The sequence below is a fragment of the Oncorhynchus tshawytscha genome, unplaced genomic scaffold (genome assembly GCF_018296145.1).
Source record: "Oncorhynchus tshawytscha isolate Ot180627B unplaced genomic scaffold, Otsh_v2.0 Un_contig_5051_pilon_pilon, whole genome shotgun sequence".
In the NCBI taxonomy this organism is placed as follows: domain Eukaryota; kingdom Metazoa; phylum Chordata; class Actinopteri; order Salmoniformes; family Salmonidae; genus Oncorhynchus; species Oncorhynchus tshawytscha.
Genome location: NW_024609478.1, coordinates 34,476 through 54,125, shown reverse-complemented (window position 1 = coordinate 54,125; position 19,650 = coordinate 34,476). Strand labels below are relative to the sequence as shown.

The 19,650-nt window shown below is 47.9% G+C and overlaps 1 protein-coding gene across 1 annotated transcript in view; it reads right to left on the bottom strand.

Annotated features, from left to right (window-relative positions):
• The window catches only part of LOC112240020 (progesterone-induced-blocking factor 1), a gene marked incomplete at its 5' end in the record, with an annotated part of 48,948 nt that overhangs the window by 9,304 nt on the left and 19,994 nt on the right, over positions 1 to 19,650 (bottom strand). Inside the window, one exon of the mRNA XM_042315481.1 lies at positions 17,526 to 17,610. Within this exon, the coding sequence (XP_042171415.1) occupies positions 17,526 to 17,610 (85 nt within the window). The remainder of the gene's footprint in view (positions 1 to 17,525; positions 17,611 to 19,650) is intronic.

Sequence of the window (19,650 nt, the reverse complement as noted above, 5' to 3'; positions counted from 1 at the left end):
AGGAACTGTGTAGTCTAGTGCAGTCTAGTGCAGTAGAGTGTAGTATAACAGTAGACGCCAGGAACTGTGTAGTCTAGTGCAGTAGACGCCAGGCACTGTGTAGTCTAGTGCATTAGAGTGTAGTATAACAGTAGACGCCAGGCACTGTGTAGTCTAGTGCATTAGAGTGTAGTATAACAGTAGACGCCAGGCACTGTGTAGTCTAGTGCATTAGAGTGTAGTATAACAGTAGACGCCAGGCACTGTGTAGTCTAGTGCAGTAGACGCCAGGCACTGTGTAGTCTAGTGCAGTAGACGCCAGGCACTGTGTAGTCTAGTGCAGGAGAGTGTAGTATAACAGTAGACGCCAGGAACTGTGTAGTCTAGTGCAGTAGACGCCAGGCACTGTGTAGTCTAGTGCATTAGAGTGTAGTATAACAGTAGACGCCAGGCACTGTGTAGTCTAGTGCATTAGAGTGTAGTATAACAGTAGACGCCAGGCACTGTGTAGTCTAGTGCATTAGAGTGTAGTATAACAGTAGACGCCAGGCACTGTGTAGTCTAGTGCAGTAGAGTGTAGTATAACAGTAGACGCCAGGCACTGTGTAGTCTAGTGCAGTAGACGCCAGGCACTGTGTAGTCTAGTGCATTAGAGTGTAGTATAACAGTAGACGCCAGGCACTGTGTAGTCTAGTGCAGTAGAGTGTAGTATAACAGTAGACGCCAGGCACTGTGTAGTCTAGTGCATTAGAGTGTAGTATAACAGTAGACGCCAGGCACTGTGTAGTCTAGTGCATTAGAGTGTAGTATAACAGTAGACGCCAGGCACTGTGTAGTCTAGTGCAGTAGACGCCAGGCACTGTGTAGTCTAGTGCAGTAGACGCCAGGCACTGTGTAGTCTAGTGCAGTAGAGTGTAGTATAACAGTAGACGCCAGGCACTGTGTAGTCTAGTGCATTAGAGTGTAGTATAACAGTAGACGCCAGGCACTGTGTAGTCTAGTGCATTAGAGTGTAGTATAATAGTAGATGCCAGGCACTGTGTAGTCTAGTGCAGTAGAGTGTAGTATAACAGTAGACGCCAGGCACTGTGTAGTCTAGTGCAGTAGACGCCAGGCACTGTGTAGTCTAGTGCAGTAGACGCCAGGCACTGTGTAGTCTAGTGCAGGAGAGTGTAGTATAACAGTAGACGCCAGGAACTGTGTAGTCTAGTGCAGTAGACGCCAGGCACTGTGTAGTCTAGTGCATTAGAGTGTAGTATAACAGTAGACGCCAGGCACTGTGTAGTCTAGTGCATTAGAGTGTAGTATAACAGTAGACGCCAGGCACTGTGTAGTCTAGTGCATTAGAGTGTAGTATAACAGTAGACGCCAGGCACTGTGTAGTCTAGTGCATTAGAGTGTAGTATAACAGTAGACGCCAGGCACTGTGTAGTCTAGTGCAGTAGAGTGTAGTATAACAGTAGACGCCAGGCACTGTGTAGTCTAGTGCAGTAGACGCCAGGCACTGTGTAGTCTAGTGCATTAGAGTGTAGTATAACAGTAGACGCCAGGCACTGTGTAGTCTAGTGCAGTAGAGTGTAGTATAACAGTAGACGCCAGGCACTGTGTAGTCTAGTGCATTAGAGTGTAGTATAACAGTAGATGCCAGGCACTGTGTAGTCTAGTGCATTAGAGTGTAGTATAACAGTAGACGCCAGGCACTGTGTAGTCTAGTGCAGTAGACGCCAGGCACTGTGTAGTCTAGTGCAGTAGACGCCAGGCACTGTGTAGTCTAGTGCAGTAGAGTGTAGTATAACAGTAGACGCCAGGCACTGTGTAGTCTAGTGCATTAGAGTGTAGTATAACAGTAGACGCCAGGCACTGTGTAGTCTAGTGCATTAGAGTGTAGTATAATAGTAGATGCCAGGCACTGTGTAGTCTAGTGCAGTAGAGTGTAGTATAACAGTAGACGCCAGGCACTGTGTAGTCTAGTGCAGTAGACACCAGGCACTGTGTAGTCTAGTGCATTAGAGTGTAGTATAACAGTAGACGCCAGGCACTGTGTAGTCTAGTGCAGTAGAGTGTAGTATAACAGTAGACGCCAGGCACTGTGTAGTCTAGTGCATTAGAGTGTAGTATAACAGTAGACGCCAGGCACTGTGTAGTCTAGTGCATTAGAGTGTAGTATAACAGTAGACGCCAGGCACTGTGTAGTCTAGTGCAGTAGAGTGTAGTATAACAGTAGACGCCAGGCACTGTGTAGTCTAGTGCAGTAGACGCCAGGCACTGTGTAGTCTAGTGCATTAGAGTGTAGTATAACAGTAGACGCCAGGCACTGTGTAGTCTAGTGCAGTAGAGTGTAGTATAACAGTAGACGCCAGGCACTGTGTAGTCTAGTGCATTAGAGTGTAGTATAATAGTAGACGCCAGGCACTGTGTAGTCTAGTGCATTAGAGTGTAGTATAACAGTAGACGCCAGGCACTGTGTAGTCTAGTGCAGTAGACGCCAGGCACTGTGTAGTCTAGTGCAGTAGACGCCAGGCACTGTGTAGTCTAGTGCAGGAGAGTGTAGTATAACAGTAGACGCCAGGAACTGTGTAGTCTAGCGCAGTAGACGCCAGGCACTGTGTAGTCTAGTGCATTAGAGTGTAGTATAACAGTAGACACCAGGCACTGTGTAGTCTAGTGCATTAGAGTGTAGTATAACAGTAGACGCCAGGCACTGTGTAGTCTAGTGCATTAGAGTGTAGTATAACAGTAGACGCCAGGCACTGTGTAGTCTAGTGCAGTAGAGTGTAGTATAACAGTAGACGCCAGGCACTGTGTAGTCTAGTGCAGTAGACGCCAGGCACTGTGTAGTCTAGTGCATTAGAGTGTAGTATAACAGTAGACGCCAGGAACTGTGTAGTCTAGTGCAGTAGAGTGTAGTATAACAGTAGACGCCAGGCACTGTGTAGTCTAGTGCAGTAGAGTGTAGTATAACAGTAGACGCCAGGCACTGTGTAGTCTAGTGCATTAGAGTGTAGTATAACAGTAGACGCCAGGCACTGTGTAGTCTAGTGCAGTAGACGCCAGGCACTGTGTAGTCTAGTGCAGTAGAGTGTAGTATAACAGTAGACGCCAGGCACTGTGTAGTCTAGTGCATTAGAGTGTAGTATAACAGTAGACGCCAGGCACTGTGTAGTCTAGTGCATTAGAGTGTAGTATAACAGTAGACGCCAGGCACTGTGTAGTCTAGTGCATTAGAGTGTAGTATAACAGTAGATGCCAGGCACTGTGTAGTCTAGTGCAGTAGACACCAGGCACTGTGTAGTCTAGTGCATTAGAGTGTAGTATAACAGTAGACGCCAGGCACTGTGTAGTCTAGTGCAGTAGAGTGTAGTATAACAGTAGACGCCAGAAACTGTGTAGTCTAGTGCAGTAGACGCCAGGCACTGTGTAGTCTAGTGCATTAGAGTGTAGTATAACAGTAGACGCCAGGCACTGTGTAGTCTAGTGCAGTAGAGTGTAGTATAACAGTAGACGCCAGGCACTGTGTAGTCTAGTGCATTAGAGTGTAGTATAACAGTAGACGCCAGGCACTGTGTAGTCTAGTGCATTAGAGTGTAGTATAACAGTAGACGCCAGGCACTGTGTAGTCTAGTGCAGTAGACGCCAGGCACTGTGTAGTCTAGTGCATTAGAGTGTAGTATAACAGTAGACGCCAGGCACTGTGTAGTCTAGTGCAGTAGACGCCAGGCACTGTGTAGTCTAGTGCAGTAGAGTGTAGTATAACAGTAGACGCCAGGCACTGTGTAGTCTAGTGCAGTAGACGCCAGGCACTGTGTAGTCTAGTGCATTAGAGTGTAGTATAACAGTAGACGCCAGGCACTGTGTAGTCTAGTGCATTAGAGTGTAGTATAACAGTAGACGCCAGGCACTGTGTAGTCTAGTGCATTAGAGTGTAGTATAACAGTAGACGCCAGGCACTGTGTAGTCTAGTGCAGTAGACGTGTGTAGTCTAGTGCATTAGAGTGTAGTATAACAGTAGACGCCAGGCACTGTGTAGTCTAGTGCAGTAGACGCCAGGCACTGTGTAGTCTAGTGCAGTAGACGCCAGGCACTGTGTAGTCTAGTGCAGGAGAGTGTAGTATAACAGTAGACGCCAGGAACTGTGTAGTCTAGCGCAGTAGACGCCAGGCACTGTGTAGTCTAGTGCATTAGAGTGTAGTATAACAGTAGACACCAGGCACTGTGTAGTCTAGTGCATTAGAGTGTAGTATAACAGTAGACGCCAGGCACTGTGTAGTCTAGTGCATTAGAGTGTAGTATAACAGTAGACGCCAGGCACTGTGTAGTCTAGTGCAGTAGAGTGTAGTATAACAGTAGACGCCAGGCACTGTGTAGTCTAGTGCAGTAGACGCCAGGCACTGTGTAGTCTAGTGCATTAGAGTGTAGTATAACAGTAGACGCCAGGCACTGTGTAGTCTAGTGCAGTAGAGTGTAGTATAACAGTAGACGCCAGGCACTGTGTAGTCTAGTGCATTAGAGTGTAGTATAACAGTAGACGCCAGGCACTGTGTAGTCTAGTGCATTAGAGTGTAGTATAACAGTAGACGCCAGGCACTGTGTAGTCTAGTGCAGTAGACGCCAGGCACTGTGTAGTCTAATGCAGTAGAGTGTAGTATAACAGTAGACGCCAGGCACTGTGTAGTCTAGTGCATTAGAGTGTAGTATAACAGTAGACGCCAGGCACTGTGTAGTCTAGTGCATTAGAGTGTAGTATAACAGTAGACGCCAGGCACTGTGTAGTCTAGTGCATTAGAGTGTAGTATAACAGTAGACGCCAGGCACTGTGTAGTCTAGTGCAGTAGACACCAGGCACTGTGTAGTCTAGTGCATTAGAGTGTAGTATAACAGTAGACGCCAGGCACTGTGTAGTCTAGTGCAGTAGAGTGTAGTATAACAGTAGACGCCAGGCACTGTGTAGTCTAGTGCAGTAGACGCCAGGCACTGTGTAGTCTAGTGCATTAGAGTGTAGTATAACAGTAGACGCCAGGCACTGTGTAGTCTAGTGCATTAGAGTGTAGTATAACAGTAGACGCCAGGCACTGTGTAGTCTAGTGCATTAGAGTGTAGTATAACAGTAGACGCCAGGCACTGTGTAGTCTAGTGCAGTAGACGCCAGGCACTGTGTAGTCTAGTGCATTAGAGTGTAGTATAACAGTAGACGCCAGGCACTGTGTAGTCTAGTGCAGTAGACGCCAGGCACTGTGTAGTCTAGTGCAGTAGAGTGTAGTATAACAGTAGACGCCAGGCACTGTGTAGTCTAGTGCAGTAGACGCCAGGCACTGTGTAGTCTAGTGCATTAGAGTGTAGTATAACAGTAGACGCCAGGCACTGTGTAGTCTAGTGCATTAGAGTGTAGTATAACAGTAGACGCCAGGCACTGTGTAGTCTAGTGCATTAGAGTGTAGTATAACAGTAGACGCCAGGCACTGTGTAGTCTAGTGCAGTAGACGCCAGGCACTGTGTAGTCTAGTGCATTAGAGTGTAGTATAACAGTAGACGCCAGGCACTGTGTAGTCTAGTGCAGTAGACGCCAGGCACTGTATTTTATTTTTTTTATTATTATTTTTTATTTCACCTTTATTTAACCAGGTAGGCCAGTTGAGAACAAGTTCTCATTTGCAACTGCGACCTGGCCAAGATAAAGCATAGCAGTGTGAGCAGACAACACAGAGTTACACATGGAATAAACAATTAACAAGTCAATAACACAGTAGAAAACAAAGGGGGGAGTCTATATACAATGTGTGCAAAAGGCATGAGGAGGTAGGCGAATAATTACAATTTTGCAGATTAAGTGTAGAGTCTAGTAACAGTAGACACCAGGCACTGTGTAGTCTAGTGCAGTAGAGCCAGGCACTGTGTAGTCTAGTGCATTAGAGTGTAGTATAACAGTAGACGCCAGGCACTGTGTAGTCTAGTGCATTAGAGTGTAGTATAACAGTAGACGCCAGGCACTGTGTAGTCTAGTGCATTAGCTAGCAACGAACCAAATGGCTGGATAGCCAGCTGGTTATCTAGCTAACAAGCTAGCAACGAACCAAATGGCTGGATAGCCAGCTGGTTATCTAGCTAACAAGCTAGCAACGAACCAAATGGCTGGATAGCCAGCTGGTTATCTAGCTAACAAGCTAGCAACGAACCAAATGGCTGGATAGCCAGCTGGTTATCTAGCTAACAAAATGGCTGGAGCCAGCTGGTTATCGCTAACCAAATGGCTGGATAGCCAGCTGGTTATCTAGCCAAGCTAGTGGCTGGATAGCCAGCTGGTTATCTAGCTAACAAGCTAGCAACCAACCAAATGGCTGGATAGCCAGCTGGTTATCTAGCTAACAAGCTAGCAACTGGATAGCCAACCAAATGGCTGGATAGCCAGCTGGTTATCTAGCTAACAAGCTAGCAACGAACCAAATGGCTGGATAGCCAGCTGGTTATCTAGCTAACAAGCTAGCAACGAACCAAATGGCTGGATAGCCAGCTGGTTATCTAGCTAACAAGCTAGCAACAAGCGAACCAAATGGCTGGATAGCCAGCTGGTTATCTAGCTAACAAGCTAGCAACGAACCAAATGGCTGGATAGCCAGCTGGTTATCTAGCTAACAAGCTAGCAACGAACCAAATGGCTGGATAGCCAGCTGGTTATCTAGCTAACAAGCTAGCAACGAACCAAATGGCTGGATAGCCAGCTGGTTATCTAGCTAACAAGCTAGCAACGAACCAAATGGCTGGATAGCCAGCTGGTTATCTAGCTAACAAGCTAGCAACGAACCAAATGGCTGGATAGCCAGCTGGTTATCTAGCTAACAAGCTAGCAACGAACCAAATGGCTGGATAGCCAGCTGGTTATCTAGCTAACAAGCTAGCAACGAACCAAATGGCTGGATAGCCAGCTGGTTATCTAGCTAACAAGCTAGCAACGAACCAAATGGCTGGATAGCCAGCTGGTTATCTAGCTAACAAGCTAGCAACGAACCAAATGGCTGGATAGCCAGCTGGTTATCTAGCTAACAGCTAGCAACGAACCAAATGGCTGGATAGCCAGCTGGTTATCTAGCTAACAAGCTAGCAACGAACCAAATGGCTGGATAGCCAGCTGGTTATCTAGCTAACAAGCTAGCAACGAACCAAATGGCTGGATAGCCAGCTGGTTATCTAGCTAACAAGCTAGCAACGAACCAAATGGCTGGATAGCCAGCTGGTTATCTAGCTAACAAGCTAGCAACGAACCAAATGGCTGGATAGCCAGCTGGTTATCTAGCTAACAAGCTAGCAACGAACCAAATGGCTGGATAGCCAGCTGGTTATCTAGCTAACAAGCTAGCAACGAACCAAATGGCTGGATAGCCAGCTGGTTATCTAGCTAACAAGCTAGCAACGAACCAAATGGCTGGATAGCCAGCTGGTTATCTAGCTAACAAGCTAGCAACGAACCAAATGGCTGGATAGCCAGCTGGTTATCTAGCTAACAAGCTAGCAACGAACCAAATGGCTGGATAGCCAGCTGGTTATCTAGCTAACAAGCTAGCAACGAACCAAATGGCTGGATAGCCAGCTGGTTATCTAGCTAACAAGCTAGCAACGAACCAAATGGCTGGATAGCCAGCTGGTTATCTAGCTAACAAGCTAGCAACGAACCAAATGGCTGGATAGCCAGCTGGTTATCTAGCTAACAAGCTAGCAACGAACCAAATGGCTGGATAGCCAGCTGGTTATCTAGCTAACAAGCTAGCAACGAACCAAATGGCTGGATAGCCAGCTGGTTATCTAGCTAACAAGCTAGCAACGAACCAAATGGCTGGATAGCCAGCTGGTTATCTAGCTAACAAGCTAGCAACGAACCAAATGGCTGGATAGCCAGCTGGTTATCTAGCTAACAAGCTAGCAACGAACCAAATGGCTGGATAGCCAGCTGGTTATCTAGCTAACAAGCTAGCAACGAACCAAATGGCTGGATAGCCAGCTGGTTATCTAGCTAACAAGCTAGCAACAAACCAAATGGCTGGATAGCCAGCTGGTTATCTAGCTAACAAGCTAGCAACGAACCAAATGGCTGGATAGCCAGCTGGTTATCTAGCTAACAAGCTAGCAACGAACCAAATGGCTGGATAGCCAGCTGGTTATCTAGCTAACAAGCTAGCAAAACCAAATGGCTGGATAGCCAGCTGGTTATCAAATGGCTGGATAGCCAGCTGGTTATCTAGCTAACAAGCTAGCAACGAACCAAATGGCTGGATAGCCAGCTGGTTATCTAGCTAACAAGCTAGCAACGAACCAAATGGCTGGATAGCCAGCTGGTTATCTAGCTAACAAGCCAAATGCAACGAACCAAATGGCTGGATAGCCAGCTGGTTATCTAGCTAACAAGCTAGCAACGAACCAAATGGCTGGATAGCCAGCTGGTTATCTAGCTAACAAGCTAGCAACGAACCAAATGGCTGGATAGCCAGCTGGTTATCTAGCTAACAAGCTAGCAACGAACCAAATGGCTGGATAGCCAGCTGGTTATCTAGCTAACAAGCTAGCAACGAACCAAATGGCTGGATAGCCAGCTGGTTATCTAGCTAACAAGCTAGCAACGAACCAAATGGCTGGATAGCCAGCTGGTTATCTAGCTAACAAGCTAGCAACGAACCAAATGGCTGGATAGCCAGCTGGTTATCTAGCTAACAAGCTAGCAACGAACCAAATGGCTGGATAGCCAGCTGGTTATCTAGCTAACAAGCTAGCAACGAACCAAATGGCTGGATAGCCAGCTGGTTATCTAGCTAACAAGCTAGCAACGAACCAAATGGCTGGATAGCCAGCTGGTTATCTAGCTAACAAGCTAGCAACGAACCAAATGGCTGGATAGCCAGCTGGTTATCTAGCTAACAAGCTAGCAACGAACCAAATGGCTGGATAGCCAGCTGGTTATCTAGCTAACAAGCTAGCAACGAACCAAATGGCTGGATAGCCAGCTGGTTATCTAGCTAACAAGCTAGCAACGAACCAAATGGCTGGATAGCCAGCTGGTTATCTAGCTAACAAGCTAGCAACGAACCAAATGGCTGGATAGCCAGCTGGTTATCTAGCTAACAAGCTAGCAACGAACCAAATGGCTGGATAGCCAGCTGGTTATCTAGCTAACAAGCTAGCAACGAACCAAATGGCTGGATAGCCAGCTGGTTATCTAGCTAACAAGCTAGCAACGAACCAAATGGCTGGATAGCCAGCTGGTTATCTAGCTAACAAGCTAGCAACGAACCAAATGGCTGGATAGCCAGCTGGTTATCTAGCTAACAAGCTAGCAACGAACCAAATGGCTGGATAGCCAGCTGGTTATCTAGCTAACAAGCTAGCAACGCCAAATGGCTGGATAGCCAGCTGGTTAACTAACAAGCTAGCAACCAAATGGCTGGATAGCCAGCTGGTTATCTAGCTAACAAGCTAGCAACGAACCAAATGGCTGGATAGCCAGCTGGTTATCTAGCTAACAAGCTAGCAACGAACCAAATGGCTGGATAGCCAGCTGGTTATCTAGCTAACAAGCTAGCAACGAACCAAATGGCTGGATAGCCAGCTGGTTATCTAGCTAACAAGCTAGCAACGAACCAAATGGCTGGATAGCCAGCTGGTTATCTAGCTAACAAGCTAGCAACGAACCAAATGGCTGGATAGCCAGCTGGTTATCTAGCTAACAAGCTAGCAACGAACCAAATGGCTGGATAGCCAGCTGGTTATCTAGCTAACAAGCTAGCAACGAACCAAATGGCTGGATAGCCAGCTGGTTATCTAGCTAACAAGCTAGCAACGAACCAAATGGCTGGATAGCCAGCTGGTTATCTAGCTAACAAGCTAGCAACGAACCAAATGGCTGGATAGCCAGCTGGTTATCTAGCTAACAAGCTAGCAACGAACCAAATGGCTGGATAGCCAGCTGGTTATCTAGCTAACAAGCTAGCAACGAACCAAATGGCTGGATAGCCAGCTGGTTATCTAGCTAACAAGCTAGCAACGAACCAAATGGCTGGATAGCCAGCTGGTTATCTAGCTAACAAGCTAGCAACGAACCAAATGGCTGGATAGCCAGCTGGTTATCTAGCTAACAAGCTAGCAACGAACCAAATGGCTGGATAGCCAGCTGGTTACCTAGCTAACGAACCAAATCTAGCTAACAAGCTAGCAACGAACCAAATGGCTGGATAGCCAGCTGGTTATCTAGCTAACAAGCTAGCAACGAACCAAATGGCTGGATAGCCAGCTGGTTATCTAGCTAACAAGCTAGCAACGAACCAAATGGCTGGATAGCCAGCTGGTTATCTAGCTAACAAGCTAGCAACGAACCAAATGGCTGGATAGCCAGCTGGTTATCTAGCTAACAAGCTAGCAACGAACCAAATGGCTGGATAGCCAGCTGGTTATCTAGCTAACAAGCTAGCAACGAACCAAATGGCTGGATAGCCAGCTGGTTATCTAGCTAACAAGCTAGCAACGAACCAAATGGCTGGATAGCCAGCTGGTTATCTAGCTAACAAGCTAGCAACGAACCAAATGGCTGGATAGCCAGCTGGTTATCTAGCTAACAAGCTAGCAACGAACCAAATGGCTGGATAGCCAGCTGGTTATCTAGCTAACAAGCTAGCAACGAACCAAATGGCTGGATAGCCAGCTGGTTATCTAGCTAACAAGCTAGCAACGAACCAAATGGCTGGATAGCCAGCTGGTTATCTAGCTAACAAGCTAGCAACGAACCAAATGGCTGGATAGCCAGCTGGTTATCTAGCTAACAAGCTAGCAACGAACCAAATGGCTGGATAGCCAGCTGGTTATCTAGCTAACAAGCTAGCAACAAACCAAATGGCTGGATAGCCAGCTGGTTATCTAGCTAACAAGCTAGCAACGAACCAAATGGCTGGATAGCCAGCTGGTTATCTAACAAGCTAGCAACTAACCAAATGGCTGGATAGCCAGCTGGTTATCTAGCTAACAAGCTAACTGGCTGGATAGCCAGCTGGTTATCTAGCTAACAAGCTAGCAACGAACCAAATGGCTGGATAGCCAGCTGGTTATCTAGCTAACAAGCTAGCAACGAACCAAATGGCTGGATAGCCAGCTGGTTATCTAGCTAACAAGCTAGCAACGAACCAAATGGCTGGATAGCCAGCTGGTTATCTAGCTAACAAGCTAGCAACGAACCAAATGGCTGGATAGCCAGCTGGTTATCTAGCTAACAAGCTAGCAACGAACCAAATGGCTGGATAGCCAGCTGGTTATCTAGCTAACAAGCTAGCAACGAACCAAATGGCTGGATAGCCAGCTGGTTATCTAGCTAACAAGCTAGCAACAAACCAAATGGCTGGATAGCCAGCTGGTTATCTAGCTAACAAGCTAGCAACGAACCAAATGGCTGGATAGCCAGCTGGTTATCTAGCTAACAAGCTAGCAACGAACCAAATGGCTGGATAGCCAGCTGGTTATCTAGCTAACAAGCTAGCAACGAACCAAATGGCTGGATAGCCAGCTGGTTATCTAGCTAACAAGCTAGCAACGAACCAAATGGCTGGATAGCCAGCTGGTTATCTAGCTAACAAGCTAGCAACGAACCAAATGGCTGGATAGCCAGCTGGTTATCTAGCTAACAAGCTAGCAACGAACCAAATGGCTGGATAGCCAGCTGGTTATCTAGCTAACAAGCTAGCAACGAACCAAATGGCTGGATAGCCAGCTGGTTATCTAGCTAACAAGCTAGCAACGAACCAAATGGCTGGATAGCCAGCTGGTTATCTAGCTAACAAGCTAGCAACGAACCAAATGGCTGGATAGCCAGCTGGTTATCTAGCTAACAAGCTAGCAACGAACCAAATGGCTGGATAGCCAGCTGGTTATCTAGCTAACAAGCTAGCAACGAACCAAATGGCTGGATAGCCAGCTGGTTATCTAGCTAACAAGCTAGCAACGAACCAAATGGCTGGATAGCCAGCTGGTTATCTAGCTAACAAGCTAGCAACAAACCAAATGGCTGGATAGCCAGCTGGTTATCTAGCTAACAAGCTAGCAACGAACCAAATGGCTGGATAGCCAGCTGGTTATCTAGCTAACAAGCAACGAACCAAATGGCTGGATAGCCAGCTGGTTATCTAGCTAAATGGCTGGATAGCCAGCTGGTTATCTAGCTAACAAGCTAGCAACGAACCAAATGGCTGGATAGCCAGCTGGTTATCTAGCTAACAAGCTAGCAACGAACCAAATGGCTGGTTATCTAGCTAACATAGCCAGCTGGTTATCTAGCTAACAAGCTAGCAACAAACCAAATGGCTGGATAGCCAGCTGGTTATCTAGCTAACAAGCTAGCAACGAACCAAATGGCTGGATAGCCAGCTGGTTATCTAGCTAACAAGCTAGCAACGAACCAAATGGCTGGATAGCCAGCTGGTTATCTAGCTAACAAGCTAGCAACGAACCAAATGGCTGGATAGCCAGCTGGTTATCTAGCTAACAAGCTAGCCAGCTGGTTATCAGCTAACAAGGCTGGATAGCCAGCTGGTTATCTAGCTAACAAGCTAGCAACAAAAATGGCTGGATAGCCAGCTGGTTATCTAGCTAACAAGCTAGCTGGAAGCCAGCTGGTTATCTAGCTAACAAGCTAGCAACGAACCAAATGGCTGGATAGCCAGCTGGTTATCTAGCTAACAAGCTAGCAACGAACCAAATGGCTGGATAGCCAGCTGGTTATCTAGCTAACAAGCTAGCAACGAACCAAATGGCTGGATAGCCAGCTGGTTATCTAGCTAACAAGCTAGCAACGAACCAAATGGCTGGATAGCCAGCTGGTTATCTAGCTAACAAGCTAGCAACGAACCAAATGGCTGGATAGCCAGCTGGTTATCTAGCTAACAAGCTAGCAAATGGCTGGATAGCCAGCTGGTTATCTAGCTAACAAGCTGGAACCAAATGGCTGGATAGCCAGCTGGTTATCTAGCTAACAAGCTAGCAACGAACCAAATGGCTGGATAGCCAGCTGGTTATCTAGCTAACAAGCTAGCAACGAACCAAATGGCTGGATAGCCAGCTGGTTATCTAGCTAACAAGCTAGCAACGAACCAAATGGCTGGATAGCCAGCTGGTTATCTAGCTAACAAGCTAGCAACCCAAATGGCTGGATAGCCAGCTGGTTATCTAGCTAACAAGCTAGCAACGAACCAAATGGCTGGATAGCCAGCTGGTTATCTAGCTAACAAGCTAGCAACGAACCAAATGGCTGGATAGCCAGCTGGTTATCTAGCTAACAAGCTAGCAACGAACCAAATGGCTGGATAGCCAGCTGGTTATCTAGCTAACAAGCTAGCAACGAACCAAATGGCTGGATAGCCAGCTGGTTATCTAGCTAACAAGCTAGCAACGAACCAAATGGCTGGATAGCCAGCTGGTTATCTAGCTAACAAGCTAGCAACGAACCAAATGGCTGGATAGCCAGCTGGTTATCTAGCTAACAAGCTAGCAACGAACCAAATGGCTGGATAGCCAGCTGGTTATCTAGCTAACAAGCTAGCAACTAGAAACCAAATGGCTGGATAGCCAGCTGGTTATCTAGCTAACAAGCTAGCAACGAACCAAATGGCTGGATAGCCAGCTGGTTATCAAGCTAGCAGCTAACAAGCTAGCAACGAACCAAATGGCTGGATAGCCAGCTGGTTATCTAGCTAACAAGCTAGCAACGAACCAAATGGCTGGATAGCCAGCTGGTTATCTAGCTAACAAGCTAGCAACGAACCAAATGGCTGGATAGCCAGCTGGTTATCTAGCTAACAAGCTAGCAACGAACCAAATGGCTGGATAGCCAGCTGGTTATCTAGCTAACAAGCTAGCAACGAACCAAATGGCTGGATAGCCAGCTGGTTATCTAGCTAACAAGCTAGCAACGAACCAAATGGCTGGATAGCCAGCTGGTTATCTAGCTAACAAGCTAGCAACGAACCAAATGGCTGGATAGCCAGCTGGTTATCTAGCTAACAAGCTAGCAACGAACCAAATGGCTGGATAGCCAGCTGGTTATCTAGCTAACAAGCTAGCAACGAACCAAATGGCTGGATAGCCAGCTGGTTATCTAGCTAACAAGCTAGCAACGAACCAAATGGCTGGATAGCCAGCTGGTTATCTAGCTAACAAGCTAGCAAATGGCTGAAGCCAAATGGCTGGATAGCCAGCTGGTTATCTAGCTAACAAGCTAGCAACGAACCAAATGGCTGGATAGCCAGCTGGTTATCTAGCTAACAAGCTAGCAACGAACCAAATGGCTGGATAGCCAGCTGGTTATCTAGCTAACAAGCTAGCAACGAACCAAATGGCTGGATAGCCAGCTGGTTATCTAGCTAACAAGCTAGCAACGAACCAAATGGCTGGATAGCCAGCTGGTTATCTAGCTAACAAGCTAGCAACGAACCAAATGGCTGGATAGCCAGCTGGTTATCTAGCTAACAAGCTAGCAACGAACCAAATGGCTGGATAGCCAGCTGGTTATCTAGCTAACAAATGGCTGGAGCCAATCTAGCTAACAAGCTAAACCAAATGGCTGGATAGCCAGCTGGTTATCTAGCTAACAAGCTAGCAACGAACCAAATGGCTGGATAGCCAGCTGGTTATCTAGCTAACAAGCTAGCAACGAACCAAATGGCTGGATAGCCAGCTGGTTATCTAGCTAACAAGCTAGCAACGAACCAAATGGCTGGATAGCCAGCTGGTTATCTAGCTAACAAGCTAGCAACGAACCAAATGGCTGGATAGCCAGCTGGTTATCTAGCTAACAAGCTAGCAACGAACCAAATGGCTGGATAGCCAGCTGGTTATCTAGCTAACAAGCTAGCAACAAACCAAATGGCTGGATAGCCAGCTGGTTATCTAGCTAACAAGCTAGCAACGAACCAAATGGCTGGATAGCCAGCTGGTTATCTAGCTAACAAGCTAGCAATGAACCAAATGGCTGGATAGCCAGCTGGTTATCTAGCTAACAAGCTAGCAACGAACCAAATGGCTGGATAGCCAGCTGGTTATCTAGCTAACAAGCTAGCAACAAACCAAATGGCTGGATAGCCAGCTGGTTATCTAGCTAACAAGCTAGCAACAAACCAAATGGCTGGATAGCCAGCTGGTTATCTAGCTAACAAGCTAGCAACGAACCAAATGGCTGGATAGCCAGCTGGTTATCTAGCTAACAAGCTAGCAACGAACCAAATGGCTGGATAGCCAGCTGGTTATCTAGCTAACAAGCTAGCAACGAACCAAATGGCTGGATAGCCAGCTGGTTATCTAGCTAACAAGCTAGCAACGAACCAAATGGCTGGATAGCCAGCTGGTTATCTAGCTAACAAGCTAGCAACGAACCAAAACATTGATGAGAAAGTTGCTTTAAGTTTCCTTGCTTGTTAGATTAAAATATCCTAAATACATTTTTAAACGGATGAGTTTTTTTTTTTTGTGTGTGTGTGGAAGAAAAAATAGAGTAGGTAATATTACTATTTGGACCAGGCTGCTGTGATGTCACGCCATTGATGTGGTCACAATGACAAGACAATGGTCCTGATTTACTGAGTGTAAAAGATGGAAGGGGACGTTTACACTGAGGGGGTTGGCCGGACCTCTCAATACATTACTGATAACCTCGGTTGGCAGATATAAAGAACAGGTTACTAGTCCAACGCTCTAACCACTAGGCTACCCGACTGAAACGGCCTCAGGCCAACTGACTGAACCGACTGAACAGGCCAACTGACTGAACCGACTGAACAGGCCAACAGACTGAACCGACTGAACAGGCCTCAGGCCAACAAACTGAACCCCCTGAACAGGCCTCAGGCCAACAGACTGAACCCCCTGAACAGGCCTCAGGCCAACAGACTGAACCGACTGAACAGGCCTCTGGCCAACAGACTGAACACTACACCACTACAGTGTAGAGGCTTGTTGGGCTGTGGGGTTTCGACTGTACTACACCACTACAGTGTAGAGGCTTGTTGAAACAGGGATCAGTGCAGACAGGAAGTGACCAAGACACGAAAGGTGAAAAGGGTGACAGTGAAAGAAGAGACAGAGAGAGGGAGGCACACCTAGAGACCGGCAAAACCACTCTCTCTCCCTCCCTCTCTCACTCTGCCTCTCCCTCCCTCCTTCCGCCTCTTTCTCGCTCTCCCTCCCTCCCTCCGCCTCTCTCTCCCTCAGTCTCTCCCTCTCTCAGTCTCTCCCTCTCTCAGTCTCTCCCTCTCTCAGTCTCTCCCTCCCTCCCTCTGTCTCTCCCTCTCTGTCTCTCCCTCCCTCAGTCTCTCTCTCCCTCTCTGTCCCTCCCCCTCCCTCCCTCAGTCTGTCTCTCCCTCAGTCTGTCTCTCCCTCAGTCTCTCCCTCAGTCTCTCCCTCCCTCAGTCCCTCCCTCCCTCAGTCTCTCCCTCCCTCAGTCTCTCCCTCCCTCAGTCTCTCCCTCCCTCAGTCTCTCCCTCAGTCTCTCCCTCCCCCCTCAGTCTCTCCCTCCCTCAGTCTCTCCCTCCCTCAGTCTCTCCCTCCCTCAGTCTCTCCCTCCCTCAGTCTCTCCCCCTCAGTCCCTCCCCTCCCTCCCTCCCTCCTGCAGACATGCAGTCTGGCCTCAGCCATATAAAAACACACCTGTCATAAAATACTCACACCTACCTGACATCTACTTTCATTAGGAAATATATGATGCAATATCACACATCCTGTGGCTTTATTCAATGAGAGAGTGGACTCTGGGCATATCTCTCTCTATGGCTGAGGAGAGAGTGGACTCTGGGCATATCTCTCTCTATATGAGGAGAGACTCTGGGCATATCTCTGGGCTGAGGAGAGAGTGGACTCTGGGCATATCTCTCCATGGCTGAGGAGAGAGTGGACTCTGGGCATATCTCTCTCCATGGCTGAGGAGAGAGTGGACTCTGGACTCTGGGCATATCTCTCTCCGTGGCTGAGGAGAGAGTGGACTCTGGGCATATCTCTCTCATGGCTGAGGAGAGTGTGGAAATCTCTCCGGGCTGAGGAGAGTGGATCTGGGCATATCTCTCCCATGGCTGAGGAGAGTGTGGACTCTGGGCATATCTCTCTCCATGGCTGAGGAGAGAGTGTGTGGCATATCTCTGGGCATGGACTCTGGGCATATCTCTCCCATGGCTGAGGAGAGAGTGGACTGGGCATATCTGTGGCTGAGTCCGTGGCTGAGGAGAGAGTGGACTCTGGGCATATCTCTCTCCATGGCTGAGGAGTGTATGTGTGGTGTGTGTGGACTCTGGGTATCTCTCTCCATGGTTGAGGAGAGAGTGGACTCTGGGCATATCTCTCTCCATGGCTGAGGAGAGAGTGGACTCTGGGCATATCTTCTCCATGGTTGAGGAGAGAGTGGACTCTGGGCATATCTCTCCATGGCTGAGGAGAGTGTACTGTGGCTGAGGAGAGTGGGGCAGTGTGTGTGTGTGTGTGAGGAGAGTGTGTGTGTGTGTGTGTGTGTGTGTGTATGTGTGTGTGTGTGTGTGCGGGTGCGTGCGTACCTCTCGGTGGTTGAGCAGTCGCTCCAGGTCAGAGGCCATATTGTTCTTCACCTGTTGGAGAGACGTCTTCTCTTTCCTCAGAGATCTGGACGGACAAACCCAAAACAGAGACTTTCTTTAGTGCTGACTAAATGGGACAGATTAACGACTCCCTCCATTTCATCAGAGATCTGGACAGACAAACCCAAAACAGAGACTTTCTTTAGTGCTGACTAAATGGGACAGATTAACGACTCCCTCCATTTCATCAGAGATCTGGACAGACAAACCCAAAACAGAGACTTTCTTTAGTGCTGACTAAATGGGACAGATTAACGACTCCCTCCATTTCCTCAGAGATCTGGACGGACAAACCCAAAACAGAGACTTTCTTTAGTGCTGACTAAATGGGACAGAATAACGACTCCCTCCATTTCCTCAGAGATCAGGTGCTGCTGGAACGGCACTGTTACAACACAGAACACAAATCCCATCCAAACCTGCACCGAGTGGCGTGACCCTCCGGAAACTGGACAATAGAAGTGTGTAGTAAATCCATCTCTCTCAAAACAATGACTCAATACATTAACAACCAGGAGCTTGTAAGAGAAATGTTACCCTATATAGGGCACTACTTTCATCCAGAGCCCTATATAGTGCATTACTTTTAGAGCCCTATACAGTAGGGCACTACTTTAGACCAGAGCCCTATATAGTGCACTAGAGAGCCCTATATAGTGACTACTTTAGACCAGAGCCCTATATAGTGCACTACTTTAGACCAGAGCCCTATATAGTGCACTACTTTAGACCAGAGCCCTATATAGTGTACTACTTTAGACCAGAGGCCTATATAGTGTACTACTTTAGACCAGAGGCCTATATAGTGCACTACTTTAGACCAGAGCCCTATATAGTGCACTACTTTAGACCAGAGCCCTATATAGTGTACTACTTTAGACCAGAGGCCTATATAGTGTACTACTTTAGACCAGAGGCCTATATAGTGCACTACTTTAGACCAGAGCCCTATATAGGGCACTACTTCTGACCAGAGCCCTATATAGGGCACTACTTCTGACCAGAGCCCTATATAGTACACTACTTTAGGCTGGCCAGGGCCCCTAGGGCTGAGAAGGACAGGACCTGGGACGAGCGAAAGACAGGGGGAGACTGAAAGGGGGAGACTGGAGGAGGGAGACTGGAAGGGGGAGACTGAAAGGAGGAGACTGGAAGGGGAGACTGAAAGGAGGAGACTGGAAGGGGAGACTGGAAGGGGAGACTCAAAGGAGGAGACTGAAAGGAGAGACTGAAAGGAGGAGACTGAAAGGGGAGACTGGAAGGGGAGACTGGAGGAGACTGAAAGGAGGAGACTGGGGGAGACTGGAAGGAAAGGAGGAGACTGAAAGGGGAGACTGGAAGGGAGACTGGAAGGGGAGACTGGAAGGGGAGACTGAAGGAGACTGAAAGGAGGAGACTGGAAGGAGACTGAAAGGAGGAGACTGGAAGGGGAGACTGAAAGGAGGAGACTGGAAGGGGAGACTGAAAGGAGGAGACTGGAAGGGGAGACTGAAAGGAGGAGACTGGAAGGGGAGACTGAAAGGAGGAGACTGGAAGGGGAGACTGAAAGGAGGAGACTGGAAGGAGACTGGAAGGAGGAGACTGAAGGAGACTGAAAGGAGGAGACTGGAAGGGGACTGACTGAAGGGGGACTGAAAGGAGAGACTGGAAGGGGAGACTGGAAGGAGGAGACTGGAAGGGGAGACTGGAAGGAAGGGGAGACTGGAAGGGGAGACTGAAAGGAGGAGACTGGAAGGGAGACTGGAAGGGGAGACTGAAGGAGGAGACTGAAAGGAGGAGACTGGAAGGGGAGACTGGAAGGGAGACTGGAAGGGGAGACTGGAAAGGAGGAGACTGGAAGGGGACTGACTGGAGGAGACTGAAAGGAGGAGACTGGAAAGGAGGAGACTGGAAGGGGAGACTGGAAGGAGGAGACTGAAAGGAGGAGACTGGAAAGGAGAGACTGGAAGGGGAGACTGGAAGGGGAGACTGGAAGGAGGAGACTGAAAGGGGAGACTGGAAGGAGACTGGAAAGGAGACTGGAAGAGACTGAAGGGGAGACTGGAAGGGGAGACTGGAAGGGGAG